The 21345-nt window shown below is 39.0% G+C and overlaps 1 protein-coding gene across 5 annotated transcripts in view; it reads left to right on the forward strand.

Moving 5' to 3' along the window:
• Window positions 1-21345, forward strand: part of SNTG1 (syntrophin gamma 1) — a 543852-nt gene that overhangs the window by 326980 nt on the left and 195527 nt on the right. The window contains exons 1-2 of one of the 5 annotated variants that reach the window (XM_050942003.1): window positions 1786-1871; window positions 2832-2962. The exons of the other annotated variants lie outside the window; for them this stretch is intronic. Coding sequence (XP_050797960.1) covers window positions 2864-2962 — 99 coding nt within the window. The 5' untranslated portion in view covers window positions 1786-1871; window positions 2832-2863. Of the gene's footprint in view, window positions 1-1785; window positions 1872-2831; window positions 2963-21345 lie in introns of those variants that run through there. 5 annotated transcript variants of the gene reach the window in all.

Raw genomic sequence — 21345 nt, forward strand, 5'->3', positions numbered from 1 at the left:
CTTGCTGCAGCCGCACTGCCTCCTGTTGGGCAGCTGCCTGGACACAGGTAGCCTCCTACTGAGTCGCCGTAGCTTGTATCAATGCCCGTACCATTGTGGTGAAGAAAAATAAACCCTCTACATTTTTTTTTTTTTAATATCACGCTCCTCCTTCTGCAGCGCTGTTCACACCAAATCCCACCTCTGACATCAGTTGTGACAAAGTTCCTCCTCTACCTTGGTGGGTCCTGAACTTATTGGCAGATTTGCTCACCTCAGTGATCTTCCCCACAGTCTGGATCAACTCCTTCTGTGTCTGATCAGGAGTTGGGAGGTTTGGGGGGAACCCGGGCCCGCCCTCTACTCCGGGTTCCAGCCCAGGACCCTATGGATTGCAGCTGTCTATAGTGCCTCTTGTAACAGCTGCATGACAGCTACAACTCCTTGGGCTACTTCCCCATGGCCTCCTCCAAACACCTTCTTTATCCTCATCACAGGACCTTCCTCCTGGTGTCTGATAATGCTTGTACTCCTTAGTCCTCCAGCTGCACACCCTCTCACTCTTGCTCCCAGCTCCTCACAGGCACTTCCTCTCCTCTGGCTCCTGCCCACCTGACTGGAGTGAGCTCTTTTTTAAACCCAGGTGCCCTGATTAGCCTGGCTTGATTGGCTGCAGGTGATCTAATCAGCCTGTCTGCCTTAATTGGTTCTCGCAGGTTCCTGATTACTCTAGTGCAGCCCCTGCTCTGGTCACTCAGGGAACAGAAAACTTCTCATCCAGTGCCCAGTGTATTTGCCCTCTACCAGACTCCTCTACCCCACTGGTCTGGGTCTGTCACAGCATCTAATGGGAAAGGTCTCTGAAAGTCACCTATTATTATTTGTGTATTATATGACCATAGTGATGGCAACACTTTTCAAGTGCAGAGTAACAGTCTTTCATTATTACGGTGTTGATCTCTATGCTATATTGAATAGTTTAAATCATGTAATGATATATTATCCTTTTCCCTGATTTGATAAAATTAGACATGAATTCTAAGACCTCTTGTATAGTGGTATTCTGTAATCAAAACATTAATAATCCACAAATTTATAATTGGAAATTAAATTTCAAAGTTATACTCCAAAAGATATGTATTCATAAGTAGCCACATAACTGCTTTCCGTCCCCAGGTCCTCTTTTCTGCACTGCAACCACCTCAACTTATTGGCATGACCAATATATTTACAATGTATTTAATGCATGGTATTTGAAATTAATGATAATCTGTTAAACGTTTCAGTAATTTTCAGAAATGAATGTACATAGACTGGCAAGGATACAAACAAACAGTTGTAAATAATTTGCCATGTTATCCTATGTTGTATAACTCATTTTTAGACAATCATTCATACTGGGATCATTCATTCTGAAGCTGTAATCTTGTGTGCGTGTCTTTGAATCTTTTTTTAAAATCCAAATCGACCTGTGGTTTGTGAATTGTAGTTTTAACTCAACTTGTGCCAACCTCAGGTAAAGTCTGATATTCATTCATTGCTCTCATTGATTCTGTAGAGTTAAAATACATTAATCAGCATTACATGTTTTCATAATTTATATTTTTATTCTCCCCTCAAAATATTTGTAGTTACACAAGAGTTGTGTTACTGAGAATCCATCTATTTCACTACTTGGCAGTCCAGTTAACAATCTTTACTATAAGAAATTTCTTCATCATGAATTGGATTGAGTGAAACAGGAGCAATGACACATACATTTCTAATAAAATTTGTTTCTTCATTGATTAGCTTGGAAACTATCTTCAAGGATTAAAATGATTGTTTGCATTTAATGCTCATGAAAGTGAGGATCAGAGAGCAGGAGCTAGAGTGGAGCCTGATGTGAGCAGGTAGCATACTGTACTATTCAGTAAGTTTTGTCATTGCCCTCCTGCCCCATTTTGACGTACAACTTCATTACTTTATTACTGTTCCCCTTTATTTCTGAGCTTCTCTTGAGCAGACTGATCACTGATTGGTTGGTTGTTTTTGTAGTATAGCCTACTTTATCTACACTACAAATATAGACCACTTTTCTTGTTGACTTGGTGTACATTGACGTACTATTTTACTGAACAGTTTCCTTTTGTTCCCCTAAGAAATCAACATGAGTAGTTTTTCCAAAACATTTTTGCAAGATATCACTTTGTAAATACAGAGTGTATTTGATTTGACTTTGGGCTAGAGACTCCATTTTATTTGCTTTGTAAAGTGCTGTGCATAACTATAGTGCCATACAAGTAAAAATAAGAATATGCATAAAGAGCACCAAACCTCAGTTACCCTAAAAGTGCAAATGTGTGGCTTATATTTCAAAATACACAGCCACCTCCATCTTGTTAACTTTAAATAAACCCACCATAATAACCCATTGGAACTGGACACACGCACACAAACAAGCATTATCACCATTTGGCACCACCTCCAGTGAACAGAAAGAAGAACAAATCAAAGTATTAAAGCATTTTGCCGATTGAAATCAAAACAAGTATGGGAAGGGGAAAAATCTTTTAATGATTCCTTGGAAACCATGTCTACGTGAAGCAATTTACATGTACACTGGTCACCAGCAAAAAGTCAACATTTACAAATATTCACCACACAGCAGTATCTGAGATACGACTGTTGTTCCTCTAATCAAGAAAAGGGGAAATGGTGTGGCATATTATACTTCTGCATGGTGATTGTTAGTAAATAGGCCACAATTAATTCAGAAGGGCACAGGGAGGGAGTGTTTAGTGCTTGTCTTACACCTGAAAGTTCTTTAGGTCTTTTTTTTTTCTCTACAATGGGTCTTTGTCTTTTGACAGTTTGTTCGGTGGAGGAGGAAGAGGAAAGGAGAATGGACCCTATGTATTTTTCAATAGTATCCAGTGTTGGACTGTTCCAGACAGATACATGGAGGTTTCCAGAACGCCCACCCCATACTTCTCAACCACTAGTATGGTATAGTATGGTACAGGTGTATTGAAATCAGTATGTCAACACTGGTCTCTTAGTACCTATTTTCAAAGTGTGTACCCTTCTTCCAGTCTAACCCTGGTAGCACTGGTGTTTCTTATAAAAGTTTAAAAGGTAGCACTTTCTGTTCTCCATGAGGTGTTCGTTTTGCAAGGAAGGGCGCAATGGAACTGGACACAGTAGTAAAAGATTCATGGATAGTAGATGAAATGGTAGTAGAAACAGGATGCGCCTCTCATTTAATATTTACTACTAATGCAGATTTTGTAAAACTTCTGGTACGGAGTCCTGCAGCAGTTACTCTGACCATTGCCTTTTCGTATTGTAACTATTTTTCTCTGATAAATATTTGAGACTAATACCCTATGGAAATAGGCTAGATAGAGAAGATTTCAATGAAAAAACACTGCCCCCAAGACAATGAAAAATGTCATCTAGTAAACTACTGTCCTATATTACTTTATATGCCCCGACTGAGTCAACAAAGACATTGATACAGAAGACAACAACAGTCCTCATCATGTAGACACCAGAAAGCAAATACCTAAATGACAATTTCCATAAATAACAGCATGTTGGTGTGTGTTGGAAAACACTATGCACGCTTTTGGAATCATTGCAATATGTTGTTCTGAATTTAACCCCCTTTTCCATAATTACTCTCAATATAGTGCATTAGTGTACTGCAAGCTTCTACAGACACGTTGAGTAAAAATTACCATTACCATATCTCTCTTACCTACTCAAGTTTTTGTACAAATATTTACATAAATAAAAATCTAATATAAAATGTTCTTTGTCCAAATCACTGAAAGTATTACATGTCCTATTATATTACTTCTGCATTATCACTATCTGAGAGAGAGAGAGAGAGAGAGAGAGAGAGAGCGTTGTTATAGAATAAAACATGTGCACAGCACCTTTCTTCCTCAAGAATCCAAAAATTTTATAAAATACATGCAGACATTACTCCATCCGTCATTGAATGTAGGCATCTCTGAGGTAAAATGGATCAGTGATTTAACACTCCACAGAAACATCATAAAAGATTTAGGACAGGGAGATCATACCTTTCCCAAATGAAATGGGGGAGGAGGGCATGAGGAGGGACTTTATAATTTTCCCAGGATGTGGTAAAATCCTACTTTTGAAAATACTAAGAACATTAATGACACAGGCATCAAGTCTTGAGTTTGCATCTCATCCAAAATGTGTCACCTTCAATAATATAGTTCATCTTGCAGCCATGAAATAGTTCAATAGTGACTCAGAAAGAAAAGTCTGTTTCTTGAATTGCCACCAGCAATTGCCTAATAGCTAGGTGTTCCTTAGAGCTCTCATGTCAAGTTGTATTTGAGCCTGACCATGCTTAGTTTGTCAGATCTCACAAGGTGTATCAATACAAGGTGATCTGGGATCCCAGAATTACTTGGGTTTAAAAAGTATGGCTTTTGTAAAGGTCAGATTTCTAATTTGAGGATTCATTTGTTGAAAATTTCAACACACCCTCCCAGCATCCATACAGCAGCACTTTAAATATTATTTTAGGTTTTACATTTGTTGTTAGTGTTAGAGGTTTTTTCTTAAAATGGAAAAAATACCTCTAAAATATTGCTGTCTATAAATTATGGCTTGTAATAAATTATAACCCCAAATGGTAATTAACTGTTGGCAAGAGTGGATTTCCTTGGGGTTATTGCCTAATTAGGAAAATGAAAATGAAATGAAATAAGAGCTGCAAAGGGATAAAGTTAAATATGAATTATAGCAAACACAATTTTAGATCAGCTTTATGCTAAACTATGAAAATCCTGAAGACCATGTACTACAGAAAGATTAAATCTAAAATTCATATTTTCATAGGCTGAACTACAAACCTAACATTTGCATTTTTATGGAGTTGTTTATTAATCCTCAAAGGTAAAATCTCTGCCATTTCCAGAAGTGCCTATGATTCTTTACAAGTGTTGAATATCTGAGTCCACTCAACTCCACTATGCATATAAGACCTAAAGTATGGATGCTAATGAAAACGATCCAAAACTTGTTAACCCATATAGGTTGTTAATACTATTTTCACATTATAGGATGCTAACTTTAATAGGGCTTGATTCAGCAAAGCAGTTGAGTATGTGCTTAAAGTTATGCATGTGAAGTACTTTGCTGAATTGGAGCCTTTTAGTGCTTTGAACATTTTGTTCTTTTTACATATTTGCAATCTGCTTCAAATAGATGCAATACAATTATTCGTCTATGCCTGAAAGGCTGTCATCATACAGAGTAGCAGTAAAGAGTTTTTACATGGCTTTCAGGTGACAATATAATTCTTTTGTCTTTTGACCGCATCTACTGCAAAACTAAAATACCTTTCTCAACAGAGATTAGAGCTTGGACAGCCTAAATAAGTGGAGATAACTCCAAGTATTGATGTTAAAGTATTATTTCAAATACAAGATTGTCAAAAGATTGTGCTTTATGTAAAGTGAAGTTCTAATAACATTTAGAGCTGAGCAATAGTAAAATATTTGTCTGTACATTTTGATTCAAATTTGAAAATGGATTTCAATTTCAACCTCTTTAATGATATTATATTCACTTTCCATGAGCATGTATGTGCTCATACTTAATTAGTGCAAACTCTCATGAAAAGTGAATGTTGAGCTCGTATTTCCCAAAAGCAATTTTCACATTGGATAGCATCAGGGACTTGGCTTAGTTCCACAAATCATTGAGACCAAATTTCAGAAAAGCCCTCAGGCATGTTCTGAAGTCCCTTCCTATTCAAACCGCACTTAGGAGCATGTTAGTTTCCTAATTCAGAGCTTCAGTTAGGAACAGAAATAATGCCATGTGGTTCATGTAACAAACCAATACATGCACATTTTGAATATTCCTTATGACCTCTTCAGAAACCATGTGCAGAACAAAAATTATTCACTTAATAGATTTGTTGAATAATTTCAAATAGAACTTCCGTCCAAAAAATGCTGAGCACTAGCCCTGATCCAGCAAAGCACATAATTGTGCACATAATCTGAAGCATGTGAGTAGTCCTGTTGATTTTATGGGACTACTAAGTTTTAAATTAAATGGGTGCTTCAGTACTTTGCTGAGTCAGGGTTAGAGAGCTCAGACCTGGCAGGATCAAGCCCATAATGAATAAACTAGAATTTAGTCATCTCTAATTTAGTTATTATTTATTATTGCAAATTTTTAATCAAATGCAATGTTTAATTGAATTATTTCCTCATTATTCCCTCGTTCCCCATGTTCCCCATGTTATCTGGAACACTTGTCCTTTTAGAAATTTTAGTTCTAGTTCAATGACTGCTGGTTATCCTTAGTCACTATTAGAAAACGCTTTATTTTTCCCCATGGACAATTTCGACTTTTTGTTGAAAACTTAAAAACTTTTAGCAAAAAACCGAAAAATGGTTGGTATTCATTATAAAATTATATTTTTTTCAGTTTGTCATTTAATTGAAAACACACATTTCTGTGTGAAAAGGGTTCTGATGGTAAAATTTTCGATCAGCTCTAGTCACTACCCATTTCTAGCATGACATTGGTTCTACACAAATCCTACAGCCATATATAGTACTACTGCTATGGAGATTCTGGGAGAGGTAGCTGGAATATATACATGAGGAGCAGCAGTACCACAACTTTCTTAACTAGCCTTACTTATGGGTTTAGTCTTTTCTTTCTTTTGAGTCTTGTATGATACCCTTTCTCTGGCTTAACCACTTATGTCTCTATGATCAACTCCCCATATTTCCTGACTGAGAGTTGAAAAAACAAAAGTTAAGAGCTACTATGGCTTTTGAAGAGGCATGCCATCACATTTTCCCCAGTCCAAGTGCTTTTCAGACTCTGCTCCTCATAAAAGTTTCCAACAATGTAATTAGTGTGGTCTCTTTTAATTTTCTCAGTCACTGCCAACTTTTCATCACTTGGTCATGACCAAGTGAGTTCAGGGTATGGTCAAGGCCTAACTCATTATTTAGCATTCACTCATTTTCTTCATGTAATGCTTCAATAGCTGCTGAGTGAGATAACTGACCTTAATGATACTTCCAATATTGACTATTTTAGTGGCAGCTAGAGGGTTTTGCTTTTGGTGACAAATTTGTAATCAATAACATATTTAATCATGCCATAGGAAAGTTTCTTTGGGTATGTATGTACCTTTTGCTGGATTCAGGAAAGTGTCTCAAGTTTTCTGTAAGTGGCCTAAATGAGTGCAAGTCTTGCTCACCTTCCCAGCAGGGTTGTCACCTGCATTCACTGTCAAGAAAATGTGTACGATTGAACTAAGATAGGTTCTCAAACTGTGCTCTGTGGACCACTGGCAATCTGCTGAGCAGTTGCCAGTGGTCTACAAAGAGCTGGCAAGTCATGTGGTGCTAGCTTCTTCTAATTATTTCCAGGGGCTAAACTGCATTAAACGATAGCTAAAATACATGAATATATTTTCTAATGTTACTATTCTACATAAGCAGTTGTAGTTGCCATATGGATGTTATGCAGTTGCGTATGTGAGGGTAGGTGTCACAGGCAATCTGTGTATGAAAATATGGTCTATGTATGAAAAAGTAGAGAACTCCTGAATTAAAATAGTAGATTAAGTGGTGGATGTTTTGAGGTGAGAATCCTTAAGTGTGTTTTGTTATTTAGCTATCATTGTCTGCTGAGAAGACATGTTTAAGGCCCAGGAAAGTGATCCAAACTTTTTCCAGATATTGCTGAGAACGTTCAAGAAACTGAAATGTCTGTCTGAGAAAAATGTACAACTTTCAGCACTTCCTCGTTATCAGTGTATGCTGCTGCCGATGCCTCAGATATGTGGACAGAGTCATAGAATTGCTTATGAATGGTCCCAGAAATTGTGCCTAATATAAGAAATCTCTCTTTATGGGCTAGTGGAGGATAGACAGTTGTGTACCTACATTATCATAATGCTGGTAAAATTCATGAATTTTCACTTTATTTATAGCCGAGCTTTCCTGACTTTGGAATACAGCTCTCTATATAAGCTTCTGTTTTAGTTTAGTTCAGTTTAAAGGCTTTAGTATCTACCACCATAATATCTGGTGAGATACATTAGGAAACATTTAGCTGCCTTTTCTAGATCTGTGTAAACTAAATTATATTCACCTATTCCATCTTGTTAAGCACTTTTCTGGTGTGCAAAATGTTCATGGTATTGGAGATTGTGCAAAACTTGTAAGAAGACCAGTGGAACTCAAAGCAGAATTTCTCCTCTAGTTTCTTCAATTTGAGTAAATGTTTTTGTCTGCTGCTGTTCAGTGGTAAGTATAGCACACATTTTCCAAAGAAGCAGCAAAGAGTCCTGTGGCACCTTATAGACTAATGGACGTATTGGAGCATGAGCTTTCGTGGGTGAATACCCACTTCGTTGGATGACATGCATGCTCCAATACATCTGTTAGTCTATAAGGTGCCACAGGACTCTTTGCTGCTTTTACAGATCCAGACTAACACGGCTACCCCTCTGATACTATTTTCCAAAGAAGCTTTGAACATAAGAATGGCCATAGTGGGTCAGACCAATGGTCCATCTAACCCAGTATCCTGTCTTCTGACCATGGCCAATACCAGATGCTTCAAAGATAATGAACTGAAAAGAGCAATTATCAAGTGATCCATTCCCTGTTTTCCAGTCCCAGCATCTGTCAGTCAGACTTAGAGACACCCAAATCAACGGGTTTCATCCCTGACCATCTTGGCTAATAGTGTGTAATGGTCCTATCCTCCATGAACTTATCTAATTCTTTTTGAATCCAGTCATAGTTTTGGCCCTTAACAGCATCTCCTGGAAATGAGTTCCACAGGTTGACTTTTCATTGTGTGAAGAAGTCCTTTCTTTGTTTATTTTAAACCTGTTGCCTATTAATTTCATTGAGTGACCCCTGATTCATGTGTTATGTGAAGGGATAAATAACAGTTCTCTATTCACTTTCTGCACACCATTCATGATTTTTCAGACTTCTATGATATCTCCCCATCCCCCCTTAGTTGCCTCTTTTCCAAACTTAGTAGTCCCCATATGGAAGCTGTTCCATACCACTCATATTTTTTTGTTGGAAAATGTACAGAGAAGTGCATTACTAATATATCTGTTTGAGATGGGAGGACTAGAACTGCATGCAGTATTCAAGGCCTGGAAGTACCATGGATTTATATAGAGGCAATATGCTATTTTCTGTTTATTATCTATCTTTTTTCCTAATGGTTCCAACTTTCTATTAGCTTTGTCGACTGCTGCTGCACATTCATCAGATGTGTTCAGAGAACTAACTATTCATGTTGACTCCAAGATCTCTTTCTTGGATGGTAACAGCTAATTTATATCCCATCATTTTGTATGTATAGTTTAGATTATATTTTCTAATGTGCATTACTTTGCATTTATCAACATTGCATTTCCTCTGCCATTTTGTAGCCCAGTAATCCGGTTTGGTGAGATCACTCTGTAACCCTCTGTAGTCTGTTTTGGACTTAACTATCTTGAGATTGGTAGATTGGTGAGGCATGATTTCCCTTTATGTAAACTACATTGACTCTTCCCCAACAAATCGTGTTCACCTATGTATCTGATAAATCTGTTGTTCACTATAATTTCAACCAATTTGCCTGGTACTGAAGTTAGGCTTACCAGCCTATAGCTGCAAGGATCCACTCTGGAGCCTTTTTAAAAAAAAAAATTGTCTGACATTTAGCTATCCTCTTGTCATCTGGTATAGAAGTTGATTTAAGTTATATACCACAGTTTGTAATTCTGCAATTTCATATTTGAGTTCATTTAGAATACTTGGGTGAATATCACCTGGTCCTGGTAACTAAAACCTCCTCTAGTGATACCTCAACCAGGGACAGTTCCTCAGATTTGTCACCTGATCAATATTTGAATTGGAAGTGACGTGGTCTCACCATAGTTCTTAGTCCTAAATGGAAGAAAACTTCACATTTCTATAGAATTTTGATATCTGGATTTGGATGTCCAGAAACCGTGATATTATACATTTTATCTTGGCCTCACATAAGGCCTATTGAACCCCATGTCATTTGCAGAACGTTGGTATTATCACCACATACTTTTCACCTCTCCTGGGACAGTACTTTTATGATGTTTAAGTATAGACTATTGGTAGAAAGTGTATCTATTATAGCTACTAATTTAAGTAAGGCTAGAACTTATATTGTTTGATTTAAACAATGTTGATAGCTGTTGAGACTGACTAGTTGACTTTTTAAGATGATGGTGATAGTTCTTTTAACAGTCTCTGACACCTGTAATCTGGTTTTGGAAAGAGAAATTAAAACATTGTGAACCAGTGGATTTCAGAAATTTATATTTTATGCTAATTTGGGAAAAATTATGATGAGAAAAATAATTTACAACTGAGTTTCAACCACAACAAGGACCTTATTATCTGATTTTTTTAAACATTCTCAATACTTTTTTGAGTCACCTACTGGATTCTTCTTAATATCAATTTTAGAACTGAATGACTAGCAAGTTACCAGTTATGAGTGTTGTTTGTGTATGTCTCTTGAAAGGAAGTTCAGTCTAATTGTTAATGTGGAGAATCAGGCTTGGAAGGCAGAGGATCTGAGTGGCATTCTTTGTTCTATCAGTCTTGCTGTGTGACATGTGGCAATCAGTTAACTTCTCTGTATGTGTTTCCTGTTTGTACAATGATGTATAAAGATCTACTAGCATTATTATTTCTAACTACAAGAGCCTGTGGATATATACTTAGCTACAGCATCTCACAGGGGTACTGTGAGGCTTAATGGGTTAAGCTCACCTATGCAGAGGGCCAGAGCGAGGGTTATGTCATCGCTCAAATGAGGGCTACAGGAGGACTTCAGAAGCTCAAAGTCCTTGTGCAGGATTTCTACACAAGTCTGAGTTTCAACCTAATGTTTAGTATTTTACAATCCTTTGAAAAGAGTCTATATGGAAGATCCAAGTGTTTATTTCTTCCGTGATTTCCTTAGTTAAACAGCAAAATAATTAGGACACATTCAATGTTCTTAGGGTTCTACTGTGCACCATCACGCATTCACTAAGCAGTGTAGGAGGTAATACTGGAAGCAGATATGGAGCAGGAGAGGGTAAAATAAATTAGATGCTATCCTAAAATTGTGTTTCATATCTGGCATAGATACAGTAACTGGGTACATTCTTCATTTCTTAATTTCTCATTAAAATTTCAGGCACTGGAAATTTTCATAATCAAATTCTTATGAAATTCCATGAAAATGGGCAAAGAATTATTTGTGTTTTTCTACTGGTGACACCTATATTTGTGATAGGAGTGATCTAATAGAATTCCCTTTTATGAATGTGTGCACATCTCTTTTAAATAGAGGAATGTGTAGTCTTTACGTGTCTAGTAAGTATTTAATTCTTCTGACAGTTAGCCTTTCACCAGAATGTATAAAATAAGATTATTAGTTGATTAGTCTCAGCACTGTATATTATCCTTTTCCTACACAGCACACCATACAGAATCATACATTAGATTTGATTACATGTTGATAACTAGCTGGCTATCAAGCTCGATGCTCACGTACGTGTGTGTGTGTGTATTCATGATTTTTTAAATAAATTTAATTCAGCGGGAACAGTCACCAAAACTGTAAATATTAAATATTGCAGAAATTCACAGTAAATTAATTTTCAATTCATAATTTCAAGTATTCACACAAGAAATCTGATTGGAAGAGCTTTGCCTATCCAGTCATGGAACAGATTTGAGTGTCGAATCAAAATGGTACACATTTTTAATCGTGAATATGAAATACCCATTGCCATACATGAAGCGAAAAGCCGGTGAGCATTCCAGAGGCTGAAATATATGCACATAAAACCTTTGATTAATTTTGAACAGAAAATACATTTCTAAATTGTGTTCTGTTGAGGGACAAAGAATGAACAGACATAGACAAGCTAAATTCAGTGAATAATTTCTTTGTTGTGAATAGTGAACCAAACACTACTGGTTTTGTTTTTGTTTTGTTTTTAACCCAAGGCTAAAATTCTGCCCTTGGAACTGTGATGTATGCATGTACCAAGAGAAGAAAAGTCCACATCTGGCCAGAAAATATTTGGTAAATTTAGCAGATAGTTTAGCACATTCATGAAAAATTGAACAGCTACTCTAGCCCAATGTTTGGGAGAGATTGGAACATGAACTAGAATTAGCAGGCTGAAATTCCAGTCCAGATAGTTGTTGGAAGCAACTAAAAGTATGGTAAGGCTGATGCTCCCCTGCCCCTTTTGCTCAGAGTGTTTTCCTACCCTTTGTTACTCCTGTGCAGAATCTGGACACTATGTTGAATACTCATTTATTATAAGATCATAATTTTGCATCAACAGCCAAGCGCATTTTTCTATCTGCAGCTGTCCAGGCAATTACATCCATTTCTTTCAGATGAGGACCTTGTTACTACAGTTCATTCCTTAGTCACTTCAAGTCTGGATTACTGCAGTACGGCCTATGTGTGGCTTCACTTTAAATCAATCTGGAAACAAACTGTTGCAGTATGTAGTAGCAGGTTTACTAAACAGGATCTCGCAGTGCCAGGATCTTGCATCACCAGGGCTCTGTGATCATAGAATATCACAGTTGGAATGGACCTCAGGAGGTCATCTAGTCCAACCCTTGCTCAAAGCAGGACCAATTCCCACCTAAAGCATCCCAGCCAGGGCTTTGTCAAGCCTGACCTTAAAAACCTCTAAGGAAGGAGATCCCACCACCTCCCTAGGTAACCTGTTCCAGTACTTCACAACCCTCCTAGTGAAAGTTTTTCCTAATATCCAACCTAAACCTCCCCCACTGCAACTTGAGACCATTACTCCTTGTTCTGACATCAGTTACCACTGAGAACAGTTTAGATCCATCCTCTTTGGAACCTCCTTTCAGGTAGTTGAAAGCAGTTATCAAATTCCCCTCATTTTTCTCTTCTGCAGACTAAACAATCCCAGTTCCCTCAGCCTCTCCTCATAAGTCATGTGCTCCAGCCCCCTAATCGTTTTTGTTGCCCTCTGCTGAACTCTTTCCAATTTTTCCACATCCTTCTTGTAGTGTAGGGCCCAAAACTGGACACAGTACTCCAGATGAGGCCTCACCATTGTTGAATAGAGGGGAATGATCCCGTCCCTCAATCTGCTGGCAATACGCCTACTTATACAGCCCAAAATGCATTAGCCTTCTTGGCAACAAGTGCACACTGTTGACTCATATCCAGCTTCTCGTCCACGGTAACCCCTAGGTCCTTTTCTGCAGAGCTGCTGCCTAGCCATTCGGTCCCTAGTCTGTAACAGTGAATGAGATTCTTCCATTCTAAGTGCAGGACTCTGCATTTGTCCTTGTTGAACCTCATCAGGTTTCTTTTGGCCCAATCCTCTAATATGTCTAGGTCCCTCTGTATCCTATCCCTGCACTGGCTGCCTGACTGTTTCTGGGTGGACTATAAGGTGTTGGTTATCACCTATAAAACTTTAAATGTCTCAGGTCCTGCCTCTTTCCCCATGTCAAACTGCTTGCCACAGCAGAAGCTCATTTGAACCTCATTCCCCTCATTATAAAAGAAAGGGTCTGCTGACAAACTATTCTCTGTAAGGACCTCTTTCCTTTGAAATGGTTTCCACCTCCCCTCTGGCCCCTGTCAAGGTCATCCAAAATCATCTGAAGTTTTTGACCTTCTTGGCAAGGTGCAAAACATGTCTGTATGACTGGGCATTGGTGAATCATAGACTATCAGGGTTGGAAGGGACCTCAGGAGGTCATGTAGTCCAACCCCCTGCGTAAAGTGGGACCAATCCCCAGATAGATTTTTGCCCCAAATGGCCTCCTCAAGGATTGCACTCACAACCCTGGGTTTAGCAGGCCAATGCTCAAACCACTGAGCTATCCCTCCCCGCCAGCAGAGTTAAGGCCATTGAGAGTGGTATTTATGTCTGCTGGGAAAGTGTGGTGAGGGGTTTAAAGAGTTACTCTTAACTCAATTATTAAATGATGTGTGCTGGGGAAGGCTGCTGTTTTGGGTGACTTTTGTTTTGTAACTCCCAGGTTCTTATTGCATTTAAATATATGGTTCAAATTTATGCCAAGGGTGCTTTGGATAGGTGCCCTTTGGTATGGAGTTTCTTGCAGACCAGAATTTAAATACATAACTTTTAAACTCCTTGATTTTCATAATCTCCATATGGAGCTGATGGCCTGAATATGGTTTGAAATACTTGGGAGACCAGGGAATACAGTATTTAGCATCTCAGAGCTAGGAGCTAGAGTGCATGATCTGGGAACACATTGTCTGATTACAGCAATGTTCTTTGGGATGACATTTATTAATGGTGTCAAGCATTAGTAAGAGATGAGAATGAAAATGCTGTCACAACATTTTTTCATGCTTCTGTTTTACAAAACTTTTATTCTCATTTGTGTGCAATGTTCTTTTTTGCTGACACATCTCTAAATTAATGTTGAGAGCATAAGCATGCAACTAATCAGTAATCATAGGTCTATTGCTATCATGATTTGAAATATTACTGCACTTTGTAATGCTGATTGAAGTGTATAATATTACTTAATTGAAAGGGTTGAGCTGTCTGAAAGATTTATCTCAATCAGTACTTCACTAAGTTTTGCAGGCTGTTCATTGATGAGTTTAGAAATAGTTGCTCCTTTAGAAAAAATTGACATATATAATATATACCCAACTTCATTTGCTGGACTTTTTAATTATCTGTTGGAATGGATGTACCTAAAAAGTGGTTGCATATGTCTTTGTGGACTTCCGTTGTGAATTATATTTGCATTCAATCATTGTTAAATATTAATAAACTGTCCTCCTTTCACTGCATGAACTCATTCATTCATCTCTGGCCAACATGTCATTACTGTGATGATACCTTATAAGCAAACTTGCCGTCATTTATTATCCACTAACTAATGCACATTACCTGATTTGCACAGAGGTTGATGTTTAAATGTGACCTTAATAGAAGCTGCTTCGATTTGCAAGTACAAACTGGTTAATTAAGTAGACTTAACTGGCTGCCCATTCACTATCTGATTGCTTGTCACACCAGAAACAAAACTTTTATTCGTGAATGTCTCCCCCCAAATAGTGACTGCCACTAATATTGGGAAAACTAATTCAAGAACATAATGTCCTTCATAATGACCTGAACCACCCCATTCTCTGACCTTATTGAAATAGTAATGGTCCTCAAAACCCAGCAAGTTAAAGTCTCTAGAGTGCACAGGAAGTAACCTGAGCGCAGACTTGATCTTACATTTTGTTAAAAGCACCAGGACCCCACACTCTAACCATGCCTATGATGGCATCAAACAAGGAATATCAGACTGAACTTAACTGCAGATTGATAATTATTTACAGAGCAGCCCTAGCTTAAGATAAGTGACAGATAATCCTGTGTTCTCTCTTGACCTCTTCTGGTATCTCATTTAAAGGAAAAATAGAAATGTCTGGCATTTTGGAAGGCTTGAGAATGGTCCCACTACTCTCTTCACTGCAGCCTCTGCTCAAATATTGTCCTGCACTACAGGCTCAAATCCTTTTACAGATCTGAAATCGTCAGCCCAAATGTGACACCTTGCTCCTTCCTATGGAATTTGGAAATCAGCTGAAAATCCATTTAACAAATAAGCCATGTCCATCCTTTTAGAATAGTCTACAATGCTTGTGATTTAACTGGAGAAAGGAGGCCTTTTCCCATAAGTGCTGCATCCCCCCCACTGGCTCTGCTGAAGTATTGGACCCTTCTTGATTTCCTTTCTTACCACCTTATGGGGCCTTTCCATTGCCTCTATAGCAAAGGAGGGCACCATGCTGACCTCACACTTCCTGCAGTGGTGTTGAACAAAAACACATCCAACCATTAAATGCAAAACAAACTATCTTAGTGCCTGTAGTATGGGCACTGACAACCTGCTGTCTGCAGAAGCCAGCTGGACACAATGATAAGGAGCAATATACTCTAGCCAGAGGTCCTGGCCTTTTAATTCCATGGCAATTCTGGCTCCTCTTCCACCTTCTGTCTAAATTCTTTATCATATCTTAACCAGGTTACACCGCTATATGAAGCATGAGCCTTTGCTATTAAGTCCTCATGCTTGAACAAGCTAACACTTCTCTCAGGGTTTCTCCCACAAATTATGCTTGCATATATGCAAAATGTCACAGCCCAGTTACCAAGGATCAGAGCTACCTTAGGTCTGCAGGGTTAGTCATCATCTTTCTTTTCCCTTTAAAGTGTCCTCTGCCTGAACCTCACAAAAAAGTAGGGTGAATAAATCCATAAACTCCCCATTCCATATTTTTTATTTTCTATCTCTTTTGCTAAATGCATCCCAAGAGGTCGATCAGTCTTCACAAAAGATCTCAGAGCATTGGCTCCCATGTCTCATGCTTGTATGTCATCGGAGACAAGTACAATATATGTGGCCCCTGGGTGTGTTGGTAACTGGAGATGAGTGTATCTCCTGCCCTGATTGCTCCATGGCCTGCTGAGACACGGGCTCCACCCCAAGCCTGTGATAGTGTTGTCTATCTAACTGGGGATGGGAGGAAACTTTTTCTGGAAGGCTGCCTAGTCTTTATGAAACCAGGGCCAATGGTTTAGCCAATTCACTCCACATCCCTAGTTGGGCAGGGGATGTTAGTCATCACAGCCAAGGGTGAAAGGACCTGAGTAGCTACATAATGGAACAAGACATTTTTCATATCCCTTCCCCTCCTGTTGGTCATGGGTGAACCCCATCTTTGGGACCATGGGGCCCACACTGGACTAGTAGCAGGCTAAGGGGTAGGGGCCCAGGGACACTCTCTCAATCCTCCAATTCAACCTTAATTAGGCTGTAGTTTTACTGTCCCCAGACTCAAATTCTGAGTCTTACTCATGTGCGTCTTGTATAAGGGAGAAGGGGATGTGCCCATCTGACTCACCAGCAGCTACAAAGTGAATGGTCCCAGCTGGAATCTGGGTTCCCATCCACTGAGATCTCCCCATCCTACTCTGCTCTTCCATCTGGGATTAAGGATATGTCCTCCTGCTACACTCCTCCTGCAACTCTTCATCCACAGTGGAGCATTGCCTGTGGGCCTCATCTGCTTCAAATCATGGAAGCTGAGACTCTCACACCCCTGGAGCAGTGATCGAAGGCCCATGTTCTCCGGCAAAACTGCACAAAGGAATGCTCACACACCTCAGAGGCAACGACTCTTAATGCATCCAGAAGGGTCAGACTGAGCCATTCCAGAGTATGAGAGGGAACCCTGGAACTCAGCAAAAAGAGGCTCCAAGTGGCCCAGGTTAAGGTTTACATTAATAAAAAGTGAGGAAGAGGGTTGAATTATCTCCGTTCCTCTCCAAGCTTGCGAGTGACTGGCTAGAGATGCTGAAGGGGTGGGACACCCCTGCATTCCCTCAGTGTGTACTTCTCTACTGTTTAACTAGGACTGTGCCAGTTGTTGTTGGCTCCAATAAGTTTCCCTCTGAAGTAGTGGAAGACAATCTCTAGGAACTTGGAATACCCCTCTAACATTATCCCAACAGATCCTCCACAGTTCCAGGGAAGTTATTTACATTACACCATTTGAGGGGTTTTGAGTTTGTGTATCTACTACATTTTTATTCTGTTCTGGTGGGTTTATTGAGGTGGGTCTGTTCATTATACAGGCTGTTGTGTAAGCTGCTTGAGGCATTGTGACATACTGGGGCAAAATTCAGACCAATGGGGGGATTGTCACCCTTGCTCTTCAACCTTGGATGCCATACTATGCTTTGCTGAAGTAGTTCCCATGTGAGGTGATCACAACCAACCTTCCAGCATGCAAGCCACACCCTGAGTGTCTGTGTGTAACTGCAGCCCAACCTGGGTTACGTCTGCTATCACCAGCCTTGGTTATACTACAGGTTGATGCCAACACACATCCTGTTCCCAGATTTCCCCCAGAAATGTATGTTCTGTCCTGCCCAGCCCTCTCCTGTACAGGACAAATATATTAAGTCTGTTATTCCTCTAAGGGGATAATAGGCCAGTTTATTACCTTAAATGGAGTTACCCAGACACTTAACTTAAACGCGCTGGATTAGAGGAAACATTGAAACAAGTTTATTAACTACAAAGAAATATATTTAAGTGATGAGGCATAAAAGTCAGAAATGGTTATGAGAAAAATTTATATAAAATGCTTATATTGTCTAATTTAACAAATTATATTAAAGTCAAGCAAAATTTCTCAGTACATACTTCTAGAAAGGTCACTATCCAAACTCTTCAGGTCAGGACCTCCCACCGAAGAGTCCAATGGCTGTTTTCCTTTGTTGTCTTAGGTGCGATGCCAGACACAGATGGGGGGAGAGAGAGAGAGAAATGTGTGTCCTGGAGTGTTTGCCCTTATTTTTATAGTCTCAGTGCCCCTCTTGAAAAACATTTCCAGCTGGGAGTTAGGAGGCAAAGAGTCTGTGAGGAAGGATGTTCCCTGCTGTTTACTTTTTTTACCTGTTTCAGCCTCCTTTGTTTTCCCTTCCTGCTTGATTTTGTTTACTGCTTAAATGCAAATTAAGGCAAACATATACTCTTTCATTCACGACAAACTTGTCTTCTGCCTGGACATAGTAGTGGGGTATGGAACATGTGTTAATAACATCATATGGGGTAATCTTATAACAGCACATTTTGCACTGTTGCCACACCTTTTATCAAGACAATACTGACCAACAAATTGAGTGTTTTTTTTTTTCAAATCATACCTTGCAAGGCATTCCTTGCATAAAGATTAGTATAGTAGTGTGTAGGGTGTGACTACATGGGTGTATTCCATCATAGACATACCTTCAATATCCTGCTCTGTGTTCTCATATTGTATTGGGGTACTCAGTTTGATGATTGCACCCCTTGGGTGATCTCAGTGACTTAGTGGACCTGCTTCTGCTCCCAGTGAATTTGTCAGAGGAAGAGAAATGAATCTGAGGACACTTTTGCAGTTGCCTGAGGATAAAAGGAAATGGGAATAATGCCAGAACAGGGGATTAATAAAAGAAAATCCAAACAGATAAACTCCACAAGCAGTCAATATCTATCCTAGAGCTCTGAAAAAAGACTGCAAAAGAAATGCAGACAGGGCTAGAAATCACTAAGTTGTCATCACTTTTCAGATTAGAGTTGCTTGTTTGTGTAACATTATAGTGTGCTTAAGGTTCTGAACACAGCTGCAATGTTAGTCTGCTACTTTCAATTATTATATTGGCCTTGTCTTAAGCTTTATTTCAAATCATATTAATTCTAATAAAACTGTATTACAAATTGTCACGTTTATGTTAGCCAAAGGACAGACATTTGAACTGGTTCTTATAAGAACCTTTTTGTCTCGCCATAGAATATGCTAAAGATGGATGATCCACCAAGGGTTCAGGTTAATTTCTGGTAAATGCCCAATACTTTAGATACTTAGCTATATGATCCAAATGTTTTGAGGAGAGACCCAATTTATCTACATCTGCTGTTTCTTTTTCTGGAAACAGGTTGCTATCCACTTTAGTATCAGGTCTTTTGTAGAAAAATTGTGGAAAGAATAATGCATACTATTTGTCATATTTTAACTCAATTGATGTTAAAAGGAGGAGGAGCTTAAATTCATTACTTTGCTAGCCACAGAATCATGGTCTGAATAGAATTGACTGGAGCACCAATGATTTCTGAGCTGGCAGATGGTTGCTTGGGCACAACTGAGTCTAGGTTAGAACAGCCATGACTGGAGATGCATGAGACAGAGAATTGAGGAGCTGTAACCAGCTACTTTACAGTGCAGCTCTCCTATTCCTGCATCAACCATAGGTTGGTGCATCAGTTTGGCCTGCTGTCTGTTGCAAACTGACAGCTTCTTTTACTTCAGTTAAGGATGCATAACAACACTGTGCACTGATAAAAATACAGAATCCTAAACTGGGTTAACTACATTTTCTAGGTGACACTGTTGAAAGAAATAATTTATTTTTCTTGAACAAGTTTTGTGTGGCTTTAAAAATAAACAAAAAACCAAACCTTGCTGCCTTAGTCTTATGTTATAGAGAATGGGCCAAATTCAGGCCATACTCAGTGCTTTGGTAGATGAACTGTGACTAACACTAACAAAAATAGTGCATTTCTTGTGGGATCTGTACTTTACCCTGGTTAAACCCCCATGCAGAGCTCACTATGCTATACAAGTTACTCTAAGTAATCTAAATTGGTGTTAGCATGACCAAATCAAAGAGTGTATTTACTACAGTGGCCTGATCATATGCAGGACAATAGGCTTTGCCCTAGAACCACATTTCTAGTTACTGCACAGGTGGAATGAGAAATGATGTGGTAGGACACAAATGCACCCCACTTGGAAACCTCTTTTCCAGTTGACACGTGCAAATTAAGATTATCTGAATTTGGCGCAAGGGATTATGTTAAATATTTATATATATAAACTTGGCTTCTTTGGTAGTTCAGCTGTATGGTTATTACAAGAGTGGTGTTTCTTAAAATAACCACTTTCTGTTTTAAACGAAGGTAATTCATTATGGACTAGATAGCCCTTCATCAATTAAACTGCTGGTTGTTCTTGAACAAGACACACAAAATGAGCGTTCTGTCAACAGCTGGAGTAGTTTTACTAAGGAAGATCAGTGGACCGTTGGTATAAAGGAGCGGAGGAGGAGAAGTATAGAATTTAGCAAGCTACTGGAAAATTTAACCATGTACCTCTACTCACCCTTTTAAGTGTTTTAAACTTCCATTTAGAATTATGGTTTAGTCCTACATTTTAAAAGACCTATAGAGAGAGATGCAGTGTTATTGTAGCCATGTTGGTCCCAGGATATTGGAGATAAGGGGGGTGAGGTAATATCTTGTATTGGACCAAGTTCTGTTGGTGACAGAGACCAGCCTTCGAGCTATCACAGAGGTGAAGGGGAAGGTGACCTGAAGAGCTCTATGTTAGCTTGAAAGCTCATCTCTCTCACCAACAGAAGTTGGACCAATACAAGATACTACTTCACCCACCTTGTCTCTCTCTTATAAAATGAGAGAATATTATTAAGCAGTAGATCTCTCAGAGCTAAAGTAGGTAGTAATATACACATTTTACTGGTGACCAGACAGGTTAAGTGACTTTCCCAGTGTCACATAACAAACCAATTGTATGGCCTAGAACAAAGCCCTGGATATGCCATATCCCACGGACGATGAGGTCCACCAGTTGTTTTTAAGCAATAGCAAAATGAAGTCAGCTGCACTGTAAGCTATTTTCTTCCGCACAATC

This window comes from Gopherus flavomarginatus, chromosome 2, assembly GCF_025201925.1.
Source record: "Gopherus flavomarginatus isolate rGopFla2 chromosome 2, rGopFla2.mat.asm, whole genome shotgun sequence".
Taxonomy (NCBI): domain Eukaryota; kingdom Metazoa; phylum Chordata; order Testudines; family Testudinidae; genus Gopherus; species Gopherus flavomarginatus.